Raw genomic sequence first — 14,488 nt, 5'->3', positions numbered from 1 at the left:
TAATTCCTTATTAACAGGTATCAAGCATTAAATGATCCAAGAGGATTGTTCACAGTTGATGAAAGATCAGGTTCAATCAAAATTCTTAGAAGTTTAGATAGAGAGTCAAGTACCTTCAGACAAGGCCTATATAATATTACAGTACGAGCAACAGACAACGGTAAGAATGTTAATTTTTTTCCCTAAAAAATAAAATAGTCTGGGAAAGAGAACAGCAGAAATTGGGGCATATTATCAGTACTTGCCTCTTCGATGTCCTGACACCCCTACCCCCCATTCTCTGCCCAAGGTAATCGAGATTCCTATAATATGTTAATGATTTATGTACTTCTAATTTAATTATTATTAATAAACCTTGTCCTGTATTCTGAAAGTGTCTTTAAAGTCTTGGTGCTGTTTGAAGCTATTAGAACGCAAAGACTTTTGAGACACTGTGCCATTGAGAGGAAAATAAGTCACAAAAGGACTTGCATGTTTGGTCAGGATGGAAGGTGGGGGCTGGGTAGTCAAGCTTTTTGTCATTGATAGTCTACTAATAATAAGCTAAAAGGATATGGGAACAATCTTAGATCATAAAATTGGAACTAAAAGTGATGTCAAAGACCATATGTTTAGAGCTAGAAGGAAACTTAAAGATGGTCTAGTTCAGGGGTGGGGAACCTGTGGCCTTGAGGTCACATGTGCCCCTCTAGGTCCTCAAGTGTGGTCCTTTGACGGAATCCAAACTTCACAGAACAGATTCCCTTTAGGAATTCAGTCAAGGCTGCAGGTTCCCCACCGTGGTCTAATCCAGTGAATTTAACAGAGGAAGAAACTATAGGATGAAGTGACTTTGCATGGGTGTTCCCAGTTTTTCCTTACCATTCAATCCATCCCGTACCCTACTGCTTGACCAATATTCCTAAAACATTGCATGATCAGGTTACTTTTATCTATATGGCAAAGTTTAGACACTTAGCTTAGCATTAAGCCCCATCCCCCTCCCTCTTTACAAGCTTTCTTCAGTTATTCAACTGTCTGCTCAAACTGCATTGCCTGTTTTGGTTTACTTCCTCCTTGAATTTGTTTGTGCTACTTTACCCACCTGAAACGATATACAACAGTGCTGTCAAACTCAAATAGAAACAGAAGCTATCATTCCATACACAAGGATCCCTGTGGGCTGTGTGTCTGACTTTGTTTTGTTGACTTAGTTTTAAAATGTAACATCATTTATGTTTTAATGTATTTTTATTTATTCTGTTAAATATTTTCCAGTTAGGTTTTAATTTGGTTTGGCTGCACTTGGCAGTCTAGTCCATATGTGGCTTGTGGACCATGTGTTTGACACTTCTGATCTCTACTTTGACTACCTATCCTTCCATAATTAGGTCAAACTCCGCCTATTCTGCAAACTCTTCTTTGTCTACCCCAACCAGAAAAAGTTGTACCCTTCTCCAAATTCCTAAGGGAGTTGTTGACTGTACAATTCATTTGATAATAAATCATTTCTGTCTTGTAATATCTCTCGAGGGAAAATACTGGGTCTTATGCTTTATATCTCCCACTAGCAAATGATACTGTGCTTTGCACATAGTAAATGCACAAATATGTTAATTGGATTTTGTTCACCAGGAAATTATCAAATGCTAAAAGATAGATTGTATTTTAATCAGATGAGACAATATGTGGAATACCCTTGTGAACCTTAAAGCACTTAATAAATGTCGGTCGCTAATGTGTTATCATCATTATTGCTGCTGTTATTCCTGTGTTCCAGATGGGAGAACATGTACTGGTACCCTGAGAGTTGCCGTTGATGATGTGAATGATAATGGTCCATCCATACCTCAGAGAAGAATGACGATCTGCAAAACGCAAATGGGCTCAGCAGAGATCGTTGCTGTAGATCCTGATGAACCTATCAATGGTCCACCATTTGAATTCACCTTGCCAAGCAGCAATGAACGGGTTGGTGAAGGAACGTGGAGACTTAGCAAAATTAATGGTATGTATTCATAAACAATTTCTTTTAAAAGATTTTATTCCGTGGGACATAATCAAAATAGCTAGTGTTTATGTAGTGCTTTAAGGTTTGTAAAGCTCTTTACAAATATCTCACTTTAGCCTAAAAAAAATCCCTGGGAGGTAAGTTATACTACTATCTACATTTTACAGATGAGAAGATTGAGGTAGATATGTTAAGTAACACTGCTTTTAAGTTGTCTGAAGCTTGATTTGAACTTAGGTCTTCCTTAATCCAGGTCCAGCATTCCATTCACTTCACCACTTAGCTGCACGTAAATCTTGATATCGTTGCCCATTTTGGCTTCTTGTTTGTACTACAAGAACAAGACACTCGTAACATTTATAGTGGTAATTAGGTACCATTTTCATTTGTTATTCTATGAGGTGCTGTCCTCTTTAGCCTGGCTCAAGAATCCCTGAGGATTTCATTCGGTTTCCCTTGAATCATCCTGATCCAAACAAAATAATTATCCTAAACCCCAGGTCTAAGCCATTTTTTATTCTATTATTTCCTATTGTTTCTAGAATAAAATATAACCTACTCAGCTTAGCTTTTAAAATCCTTCATCTTCTGGCTCCAGTCTACCTCTCCGATTTATTTCAGATTATTTCCTTTCATATATTCTCAATTCCAGCCAAACTGACCTACTTGCTCTTCCATCTCTTTACCTTTTTACAGACTATCCTGTATGTTTAGAATGCTCTCTTTCCTTCCTCACATCCTTTTCTCAGAATCTTTACCAGGTTTCAAGGCTCAAGTCAGATGCTACATCCTAAGTGAAATTTTTCTTTGTCCCCTCAGTTGTTAATGTTTTCTTCACTCTCAGATTATCTTGTATTTATTCTTGTATTTACCTTGTATTGTGTTCTTGTATTTATCTTGTATGTAGATGATGTATTCACCCAGTAGCAGCTCAGTGGAGGGCTGTTTTTGTCTTTGTATTATCCACGTTTCTTTTTTGGTATGGCCCTATCATTTTATTGTTTTAGGGGTATTTGTGGGAGGAAACTCCCTCTACTCATGTAGATCATCAGCTGTTCTACAATTAAAGTCTTAGAGAGTTGGTTGGACATTGAAGTGTTAAGTTACTTGCCCACGGACACTCAGCTAGTAGGTGTCAGGTGGCAGACTTGAACCCCAGATCTTCCTGACGCTGAAGCTGGCTCTCTCTACTGAACTGTCATTCACATAATCAGTACTCGATAACTGCTTGTTGAATTGAACTGAATCAAACGAACCTATAAATCAGGAAATTTTAATATTTCATCACTGAATGACCTGGTAATGTATACTTGCCAAACTTTTTTGCTTCTTTTATCAAGGCTAGGGAGCTAAGTGGTGCAGTGGATAGCATGCTAGGCCTGCAGTCAGATAGATCTGAGTTCAAATCTTGCCTCAGCCATTTACTAGCTGGGCAAGTCATTTAATCTGTTTACCTTGGTTTCCTCATATGTAAAATGGGGATAATAATGACCCCTATATTATGGAATTGTTGTAAAGATCAAGTGAGAATGTATGTGAAGTGCTTTGCAAACTTTAAAGCACTATATAAATGCTATTTCTATTAATATTACTAATGATGATGACAATAATTATAATAATTACTAAGTAGATTATCATAGAATCTTAAATTCCTACCCTATCTTCAGCTTCTAAAGGAAATGTGGATATTTTAATGAAAAAGAAAAAACTGGGGGGGGTGGTGCTATTATAGCTGTTTTTAAGCATTTTAGGGAGTATTCTGTGGAAGAAGGGTTAGATTTAGTCATTTTGGCTGCAGAATGAAGAGTAAAGGATGGAAGTTTCAGAAAAGAAGTATAGGCTTGATATAAGAAAAAGAAGGTTATAAATACCTTTGGAGATCACGGCCTCTGAAGGCAGTTGCTCTTTGAAGGTTTTCAGGCAAAGGCTATGTGACCACTTGTTAGAGATGTTGCAGACAGAGTTCTTTTCTCAGGCATGGATCGTATTAGCAGGACAATAAGGTCTCTTCTAACTTTGAAATTTTGTGAATCTGTGCTGGGTCCTTTTAGCTTCTTTTTGCATTCCAATACTTGTATTTGATCTCATCTCATCTGGAATATCATTATTGTAGTTGATAAAAATTCCTGAGAGAGATACTGATGCTTATCTGGATGTTTTATAAGAAATACTGCCTTTTATTTTCTTTCAGATACTGCTACACGCATATCCTTCCGCAATGATCCTGCATTTGGGTTATATGAAATACCTATCTCAGTTCGAGATAGACTTGGCCTGTCTACAACCAATGTATTGACTGTTAATTTATGTGATTGTGTTGTTCCAAGTGAATGTAGATCTCGTACGGCTCCAATACGAGCTGCAAATGATGTATCACTTGGAAAGTGGGCCATCCTTGCCATGATACTGGGTGCAGCATTACTGTCTTGTAAGTGTTTTGATTTACTCTGAGTATATAATGTGTCCCTAAAATAATTTTAAGTTATCCTGAAAATTATCATGATATTTAAAGTGTACATATGATGCAGCAACTACATATAGTCCTGTAGCCAACCAATTCCTGAGTATACAATTGCAAAGTATGAACAGTACATATTGTGACTTTGGTCTAAGAACAATGTTATTTGTTGTTCGGGACAAAATTATCTTATCATTTGAATATATTTATATATACAATTCCTTGAGAAATTTTTAAGATCTTTTCCCTGAAGGAATGCTTTTATTTATGTACAAAAAAATTCTCCCCAAAAGTTAATCTGAATGAGAAAAATTCCAGTTTTATAAATTAAACTGACTTGAATCAGGTAAAATTTTGATCCATTAGGGAGGTATGCTTTAGCACATTGTTCTCTGTGTATCCCTTTGCTTAAGCAAACAAGAGGAAACTCAAGTTGCCCAAGTAGTCAAGTTGAAATTAATTCCATATAGATTCATCCATATAATTCCAAACATTCCATAATGCTCTTTTAATATAAATTATTCAAGCAGTTCTTTTCTCCTCGTAGGTATCCTATTTACATTAGTTTGTGGAGCTACTGGTTCTTCCTCTCAAACAAAAAAAACCTTCCCTGATGATTTGGCTCAGCAGAACCTTATTGTATCTAACACTGAAGCCCCTGGGGATGACAGAGTGGTAAGTGGGTTATATTTTAAGAACAAATATTTAGCTACAGGAGTTTAGTTTATCTTTTTCCATAAGAAAATCTTATCGATAACCAAAAAGTATCGTTCATCTAGTAATATGTCATTGGTGTCTTCACAATGTTTAGTTTTCATAACATGATGTTACTTAATAATAAAACAATTCTCAGACATTTAATTTAACAAACTTTAAAGTTTTTTTAAATTTATTTATTTAATTTATTTAGTATATTTAGTTTTCAGCATTGATTTTCACAAGAGTTTGAATGATGAATTTTCTCCCCATTTCTACCCTCCCCCCCACTCCAAGATGGCATATATTCTGGTTGCCCCATTCCCCAATCAGCCCTCCCTTCTGTCACCCCACCCCTCTCCCATCCCCTTTTCCCTGACTTTCTTGTAGGGCAAGATAAATTTCTATGCCCCATTGCCTGTGTATCTTATTTCCTAGTTGCATGCAAAAACTATTTTTTTGTTTTTGAACATTTATTTTTAAAACTTTGAGTTCCAAATTCTCTCCCCTCTTCCCTCCCCACCCACCCTCCCTAAGAAGGCAAGCAATTCCACATAGGCCACATGCGTATTATTATGTAAAACCCTTCCACAATACTCATGTTGTGAAAGACTAACTATATTTTGCTCCTTCCTAACCTATCCCCTTTCATTCAATTTTCTCCCTTGACCCTGTCCCTTTTTGAAAGTATTTGTTTTTTATTACCTTCCCCCCATATCTGCCCTCCCTTCTATCAACCCCCCTTTTTTATCTTCTTCCTCCTTCTTTCCTGTGGAGTAAGATACCCAATGAAGTGTGTATGGTATTCCCTCCTCAAGTCAAATCTGATGAGAGCAAGATTCACTCATTCCCCCTCACCTGCACCTCTTCCCTTCCTACAGAACTGCTTTTTTCTTGCCGCTTTTATGTGAGATAATTTACCCCATTCTATCTCTCCCTTTCTCCTTCTCTCAACATATTCTTCTCTCATCTCTTAATTTGATTTTTTTTTTAGATATCATCCCTTCATATTCAACTCACCTTGTGCCCTCTGTCTATATATATATGTGTATATATATGTGTATATATATATATATACGTATATATATATATGCACACATACATATATACATACATACACATATATATGCATATATATATATGTATATTTCCTTCAGCTACTCTAATACTGAGGTCTCATGAATCATACACACCATCTTTCCATGTAGGAATGTAAACAAAACAGTTCAACTTTATTAAGTCCCTTGTGATTTCTCTTTCTTGTTTACTTTTTCATACTTCTCTTGATTCTTGTTTGAAAGTTGAATTTTCTATTCAGCTCTGGTGTTTTCACTGAGAAAGCTTGAAAGTCCTCTATTTTATTGAAAATCCATATTTTGCCTTGGAGCATGATACTCAATTTTGCTGGGTAGGTGATTCTTAGTTTTAATCCTAGCTCCATTGACCTCTGGAATATCGTATTCCAAGCCCTTCGATCTCTTAATGTAGAAGCTGCTAGATCTTAGGTTATTCTGATTATGTTTCCACAATACTCAAATTGTTTCTTTCTGGCTGCTTGCAGTATTTTCTCCTTAATCTGGCAGCTCTGGAATTTGGCGACAATATTCCTAGGAGATTTCTTTTTGGGATCTATTTGAGGAGGCGATCGGTGGATTCTTTCAATTTCTATTTTACCCTCTGGCTCTAGAATATCAGGGCAGTTCTCCTTGATAATTTCTTGAAAGATGATATCTAGGCTCTTTTTTTGATCATGGCTTTCAGGTAGTCCAATAATTTTTAAATTATCTCTCCTGGATCTATTTTCCAGGTCAGTGGTTTTTCCAATGAGATATTTCACATTGTCTTCCACTTTTTCATTCCTTTGGTTCTGTTTTATAATATCTTGATTTCTCATAAAGTCACTAGCTTCCACTTGCTCCAATCTCATTTTTAAGGTAGTATTTTCTTCAGTGGTCTTTTGGACCTCCTTTTCCATTTGGCTAATTCTGCCTTTCAAGGCATTCTTCTCCTCATTGGCTTTTTGGAGCTCTTTTGCCATTGAGTTAGTCTATTTTTTAAGGTGTTGTTTTCTTCAGTATTTTTTCTGTATTTTTGGGTCCTCCTTTAGCAAGTCATTGACTTGTTTTTCATGGTTTTCTCGCATCATTCTCATTTCTCTTCCCAATTTTTCCTCTACTTCTCTAACTTGCTTTTCCAAATCCTTTTTGAGCTCTTCCATGGCCTGAGACCAGTTCATGTTTTTCTTGGAGGCTTTTGATGTATGCTCTTTGACTTTGTTGACTTCTTCTGGCTGTATGTTTTGGTCTTCTTTGTCACCAAAGAAAGATTTCAAAGTCTGAGACTGAATCTGAGTCTGTTTTCACTGCCTGGCCATGTTCCCAGCCAACTTACTTGACCCTTGAGTTTTTCAGCAGGGTATGACTACTTGTAGAGTAAAGAGTACTTTGTTCCAAGCTTGAGGGGATATGCTGTTGTTTTCAGAGCTATTTCTATACAGCCAGCTCTGCCACACCAGCTCTCCTCCTCCCCCAAGAACCCCCAACCTGGACCTGACTCAGATCTTAAGCAGGCTTTGCACTCCTGCTCTGATCCACCACTTAATTCCTCCCACCAGGTGGGCCTGGGACCAGAAGCAACTGCAGCTGTAGTTCTGTAGCTGCACCACCCCCACTGCCTCCCAGGCAGTGGTCTGAACTGGGAACTCCTTTCACTCTGTCCTGGCAGCTTTTCCTACTAACGTTCTCCATTGTCTTTGGTGTTTGTGGGTTGAGAAGTCTGGTAACTGCCACAGCTCACTGATTCTGGGTGCTAGGGCTTGTTCTGCCTGGCTCCTAGTCTGGTTGGTCTTGCTGCTGCCCACAGTGGGCTCCACTCCCCTCTGCTCCCAGCTCTGTGTGCCATAGACCTCACCCAGCGATCATCCAGGCTGTCCTGGGCTGCAGCCCTGCTTCCCTCTGCTATTGTGTGGGTTCTGCAGTTCTAGAATTTGTTCAGAGCCATTTTTATAGGTTTTTAGAGGGACCTGGTGGGGAGCTCACGCAAGTCCCTGCTTTCCAGCTACCATCTTGGCTCCACCCCCCAAACTTTAAAGTTTAAAGTCCTCCTGCAATGCTTCCTTATGATATTAAGGTGACCATGGAATTTTGAAGACTATCCACAGACTGTGTTATTGAGCACAAACTCTGTCAGCTTCTGTCAAGTTGGAAAGGTTTTGAGTATGGGTATAACTATGGACTCACAAATTCTCCCTATACTGTGCAATAAAGGAGTCGGCAAAGTTGCTTACATCATGTAACCACAGGCAGTCAGAAACTTCATTTCATAGGATATTTGGTCATTTCTCCATGATAGCCTCAGGATAACTGAGAAAACATTAAGATGATTATAGCTTGGCCACATGTGTTGCAAAGGATGATAAAGTAAAGAATGTACCAAGATATTATACACAGTTAGGAATTTACATTGATATCTGCTGACTTTTATGTAAAAGAGGGCACAGGTGGTGATGAAATTTTTGATATATCATACTGTTTGGGATTAAGAAATAAAATAAAGGCTAGCGTGTAAATCTTCTATAATCCTGTTTAAACCTCCAGTTCCTTCAAGTCATCACCATAAGCAGCTGTTTGAGGCCTTTCATTAGCCTGGTTGCCCTCCCTTGCATTTTGTCCAGTTAATTAATGTCCTTTTTAAATTTTAAAAAAATTTAAATTTTCAAAAATTCATTTTGAACTTTAAATACATAGGCAGAAAAAGAACATTTCCATATATACAGAACATAAAAAGAAGATTCACTATAAAACCATGAATTTACATCTTACGCTTTCAATGTCCATCTTAAAATTTGTTGTCCAGAGATTATCCAACCAGGGGAAGACAGTCACCTTTCTATTCTGAATTGACATTCTTAGCTGAAATCCCAGACTGTTGATTTACAGAACTTTAAATTCACTTAAAACTATGTTTTTTAAAATTAACTTCTGTGTAGCCCCCAAAATTGCTTGTACTTTCGAAGTTGATTCATTGTACCAAGTGTACAATTCTACATTCACCTCTATTAATGATTTGGTCCAAATTTGCTAGTCTGCCAAGACTTTTTGAATCCTGACTCTATTATCCAGTATACTAAATATTTCTCTCAGCTTTGTACATTATATAAATGTGAGAATGCCTGTCTGTGCTGTTATTTGTCATTGATAAAAATCTTAAGTAGCACAAGCCTCAGCACAGATTTGGAAGTATCCCATTTTAGAACTCTTTCCCAGTTTTCATCAAACCATTAATGACTACTCTTTCATTACTCCATTCAACTAGTTCCAAATACACCTAATTGTGCTTTCCTCCAACCCACATCTCTCCATATTTGTTCCCAAGAATAGCATCAGAGGCTTATCAAATAAATGCTTTGTTGAAAATCTAGGTAAGCTATAGCTGTAGCATTCCCGGGCTCTGTCAGTCTAATAGTTTTGGCAAAAAAAAAAACAAAAAAAACAAAGGCAATAAGATTAGTTTAGCATGATATGGATTTTTTGAATCTAGAAATAATCTGAGTATTTTCTTTCTTGAAATTGTATTGATAGTTTTTGTTCTTAAAGGGCTTTCATTTCTAAATATATCCCTTTCTTCTCTCTTACCCAACCAGCTATCACATATATTAAGGAACAAAAAAAGAGAGAAAAAACACAGCATCTAGCACAATATGTTATATTCTTAATGAAGCCATGTTGTCTCATTAGGATCACTAATTCCTTTTATTTCTGTAATTTTTTTCTAATTATCAAGTATTTTCTCTCCTCCCATTGGAAGAAAAAGGAAAAATGTTTTAGATGTTCACTAATCATATCTCTAATTATTCTTCCTATAATTTTGCCTGGGATTGAAGTCAATTTAAAAAAATTTTTTTAAAAATCATAATACCATTTGCTTGTTTCCAGATCAGGTGACTGGAACACATGGTTAGCAAGATGTACTCTTCCCTATCTCCTTAGTCATCTTGGTCATCTTCTCCTGTCACCATTTTTGTTCTGTCCTTATTCCATCCAAAGACTGTTCTTCTTGGTAGAAAAACAGATGCAAAATGATAATTGAACAGGCTTGCCTACTCTCACTTGTCAGTTGTCATTTCCACACCTTCCTCAAGCAGCTTATCTTTGGAAGCAGCTATTTACTGATGTGGGAATCATTTCAGAGTAAACTGTTTACATCTAATCAGATCATTGACCAGGAAGAGTAAACATTTAATGCCAAGTTGGAAAAAGGGATAAATATGAAAAAATGATTAATGAAATTATAGCAGCTCCAACATGACCTGTTTAAACTAGCTGTTGACTTGGGAAAATGGTAAATCATGAAAATAAGATATTGATTATATTATAATCTTTGAAGTTTAACAACTTCAAAGCAATCATCACTATGAAGAGGTAGGAAGAAGCCACCTCAGGCAGCAAATATTTGATCACTTTGCCAGAGAGAAAAAGAATAGCCAGGGGCAACGTTGATAAAGACTATAAGCTCATTTGCAGAACATTATGGAGGAGGATGACTGTGGACAAAATCACTACATAAAGCAATGAAAATTTGAAGGGGGATAAAGGACTAGAAAGAACACAGTATCAGACCCAACCATGATATTCAGAGCATTTATAGTTGCTGCCGCTCAGAGGACAACAAATGGATGCACAGTAAAACAGATCTACTAGCTTATTTTGTTTTTATGTGATTAACAGTAATAACAGCTGACTTTCATGTAGCAATTAAAAGTTTACAAAATGCTTTACATAATTACTTCATATGAACTCATATGAGCTGGACCATCATGCCTACTGGGTACTATAGATATTATTATCATTGTATAGATGAAGAAACTGAGAAGTAGTGGTTTGCTCATGGTTACTCAGCTAGCTAGTGCCACAAGCTAATTTTGTACCCAAATTTACTTATTCCAAATCTAACAGTCTATTATGCCCTCCTTATTAAATATATTTTGATAAGTGGAAAAAAAAGGATATCAGGGCATTTAATGTTTTGGTCATCCTATTATCTAAAATTGTTATTAGTACTTTAATATAGAATTGTAATTTAAACAGTGAGGCACTCCTGGTGTGGAAACTCCCGTCATTGATATAGATTAGCATCTGGTCTGTGTTAGTCTTAGAGTTGCTTGTAGCCCTGAGAGGTTAGGTAACTTGTATGGATCATACAGCGAGGTATATATCAGAGACAGGACTTGATCCAAATCTTCCATGAAAGTAGGGATTGTCTTGCTTTTCTGTTTGCAATCTCAGTGCTTAGCACAGTTCTTTGCATACAATTAACAGATAATACATGCTTTTCATTCATTTTCATTCATTAATTCCTTATTGATTCCAAGGCCAGTGCTTAGTCTGTTACAAACACTGTCTCTGTTACTAGTTGATCATGAACTTTCTAGATTGCAAGACTATATTTTTACATTTCAGGTTTTATAGAATCCTTGCTTTGATCATGTGTGGGTTTTTTTTTAAGCTGACAGTAAGAAGTGTTAGTCAAATCTAACAAGTACTTGTTCTATGCAAGGAACTTCTCAGGAGGCATTGAGAAGATAATGAAATCAAAGAAACTGGCCTTGTCCTCCAGAAGCTCACAGTTTAGCTGTGGGGAGACAGTCACAGAAAACTTTTAATGTAAGGGAAAATGGGATAGGTTTCATAAGAAATCTAAAAACAAATCTTTATGGGGCATTTTATGAGAAATGGTGAGGATTGCTTCTATATCTGCTGTACACTAAGTGAAAAGATTTTAAGTTATAGCAAGAGAAATTCATGTTAAGATGTCTACATATCTGACTTTGAGGGGTGAGACCCAGGAACAATGTCAAGGGAGACTAGAGAATCTCCTTGGAAGATTTTAAGAAAAGGAATATCTTTTCAGGATACAGCAAATATTGGTTTTAATGCTCCTAAACAGGGAAACAGACAAGATAAATTATGTTTAATGCCTTTGTGTTTAAATGCCTTTCAGATATCATGAGCCAGGGCAGAATAATGTCTATTCTTGACCAACACAATCCTTTACACCAACTAAAAACTTAATAAATGTGTGCTGAATTGAATTGTATGTCTTGTTTTAGTGACCTTATTTTTTCAGGCACTAATTCTAGAAATATAATTATTTCTGGAAATTTAAACATTTACAAACTAGAAAAATTAGCATTATCTAAATGATGGGTTTTCTTCCATGTATCCTTGTTCACTTTCTTGCTAACCCCAGACACAAACTCTTCAATTTTCCTTCAGTATTGCACAAATGGATTGACTACACAGAATGTGGGCGGTGGTTGCACATTGGTAACAGGAACAAAAAATGGTCAAGAAAGCTTTGAAATGACAAAAGGAGGGCATCAGACTTTGGAATCCTGTCGAGGAGGAGGACATCACACCCTGGATTCATGCAGGGGAGGACACCACACCCTGGATTCTTGTAGAGGAGGACAAGTTGAGGTGGACAACGGCAGATACAATTATTCTGAATGGCAGAATTTTACTCAGCCCCGTCTTGGTGAAGTAAGTCTTCCCCAGTTTTTTAAAGATAATATAGAATATATCTAAGTTATAATTCTTTCAAATTTATAAATAATGAACAGTAGATTTAAGATTCAATAATAGAAAATTAGTTTATATCTTCCTTAAAATAATTAGCCTTATTCACAGGGAAGTTATATTTCCTCCCTTGAATTTTGGGTTTGGTTATGTCTAGGAAAAAAATAAATCAGATATTTTAACTTACTCATTCTATTTATGTCCTTGACTGTTATTTGTAGCTTTTTTAGTAAATTATCTCAGTTTGTAGAGTTTGGGGAGCCAGAGTTTGAAATCAAGCATGATAAATATAGTACTTAGCCTATTTATTAGCTCTTATCTCTGTTAAAAAGATCTGTGCAAAGACCCTGGCTCAATATTAGTTAATTATTATTTCTCTTTGTTGTGATTTCACAAGGAAACATAGAAGAGATAATATGTAAAAAGTTCTTTGAAAACGTTAAAACACTATACAAGTCTTAGCTATTATTGAACAAGAAAATTTGTATATGTGCATGTATGTATGTTGCCTCCTTTCTGATTATTAGAAGCATGCTAAACACTGATTTTATAGTATAATTATGATATATACACCAATCATGTGCATTTTTTGTATGTAGGAATCCATTAGAGGACACACTCTGATTAAAAATTAAACAATGAAAGGTAAATCAAAGAAATAATTTTATGTTAATAAGCTTAGGTGTCTAAAAAAAATAATAATGTGTTGTTCATTTTCCCCTGTGCAGAAGGTGCAACTGTGTAATCAGAATGAAGATCAGACCCACGCTCAAGACTATGTCCTTACATATAACTATGAAGGAAGAGGCTCTGCGGCTGGTTCTGTAGGGTGTTGCAGTGAGCGCCATGATGAAGAAGGGCTTGAATTTTTAGATCACTTGGAACCCAAATTTAGGACTCTAGCAGAAACATGCATGAAGAGATAGATAACTGTCTGACAATTCAGTACTGGGACTTGGAGTGGAGCTGTGTTTTTTCGTTTTTGTTTTTTTGGAGAATTCAAAGCTGGGATGTTTTAAAACTTGAATATAATATATAATAGGTTTTTATTCTTTATTTGAGAGAAGCTGTTTTGCCAAAATGCATGTTCACATCTTAAATTAAGCATAAAAACTTACCTATAGTCACACTTAAAACAAAAAATTACCTGTTTTTCTTAGAGGAGATTGACAGCTAATAAAATGAAAGAACTTGACATTCTTTACTAGTGGATAGTAAAGGCACTTGGCAATTTGCAAGATTGCACTAGAAGTATTATAAATATAGTAGTCATATTGTGTTAGTTTGTGGGTGAGCATTCTGAATTAGTAAGCCTATAGTAAGTACCTTTTTTTAAAAAGAAAAAGCATTACAGTTTTGTGATTATCAAGAACTTAAAATTACAAAATTTAGTAAAGCTCTTTTTAGAGGCCCTACTTTTAATTATTACTTTGGTCACTTAGCTTATCAAGCATGTGTTCTGCATTGGTAATTGTGAAGATACTTAAAACAGTTTTTTTCATTATTTTAAATAGTCTTCTGTAGTCTTGGTAACAATTTGTTTAGCAGACCCATTTTGAGCAGTGCAAAGATAAGTTTCAGTTGGATTGTCCATCTAAATTATCACTTATTATAATTTAATGGAGTCCGGGTTTCTGATGTTTTACTGTATAAAAAATAATCAGCAATGGATCTGTATTTCATCTTTTGACTGCCATGGAAATATAGACTTCAAATATATTTTCAAAAGTATTTGCTTATTTTTGAAAGTTTATTTTTGCAGTGTTT

General features: G+C 35.9%; 1 protein-coding gene across 1 annotated transcript in view; it reads left to right on the top strand.

Annotated features, from left to right (window-relative positions):
- Positions 1 to 13,713, top strand: part of LOC118833634 (desmocollin-2-like) — a 43,156-nt gene extending 29,443 nt beyond the window's left edge. The window contains exons 11-16 of the mRNA XM_036741012.1: positions 18 to 160; positions 1,760 to 1,987; positions 4,182 to 4,418; positions 4,996 to 5,123; positions 12,419 to 12,685; positions 13,450 to 13,713. Of these exons, the coding sequence (XP_036596907.1) occupies positions 18 to 160; positions 1,760 to 1,987; positions 4,182 to 4,418; positions 4,996 to 5,123; positions 12,419 to 12,685; positions 13,450 to 13,647 (1,201 nt within the window). The 3' untranslated portion in view covers positions 13,648 to 13,713. The remainder of the gene's footprint in view (positions 1 to 17; positions 161 to 1,759; positions 1,988 to 4,181; positions 4,419 to 4,995; positions 5,124 to 12,418; positions 12,686 to 13,449) is intronic.
- Positions 13,714 to 14,488: the final 775 nt, after the last annotated feature.

This window comes from Trichosurus vulpecula, chromosome 1 (assembly GCF_011100635.1).
Source record: "Trichosurus vulpecula isolate mTriVul1 chromosome 1, mTriVul1.pri, whole genome shotgun sequence".
NCBI classification, from domain to species: Eukaryota; Metazoa; Chordata; class Mammalia; order Diprotodontia; family Phalangeridae; genus Trichosurus; species Trichosurus vulpecula.
This window is presented reverse-complemented; position numbering and strand designations above follow the sequence as displayed.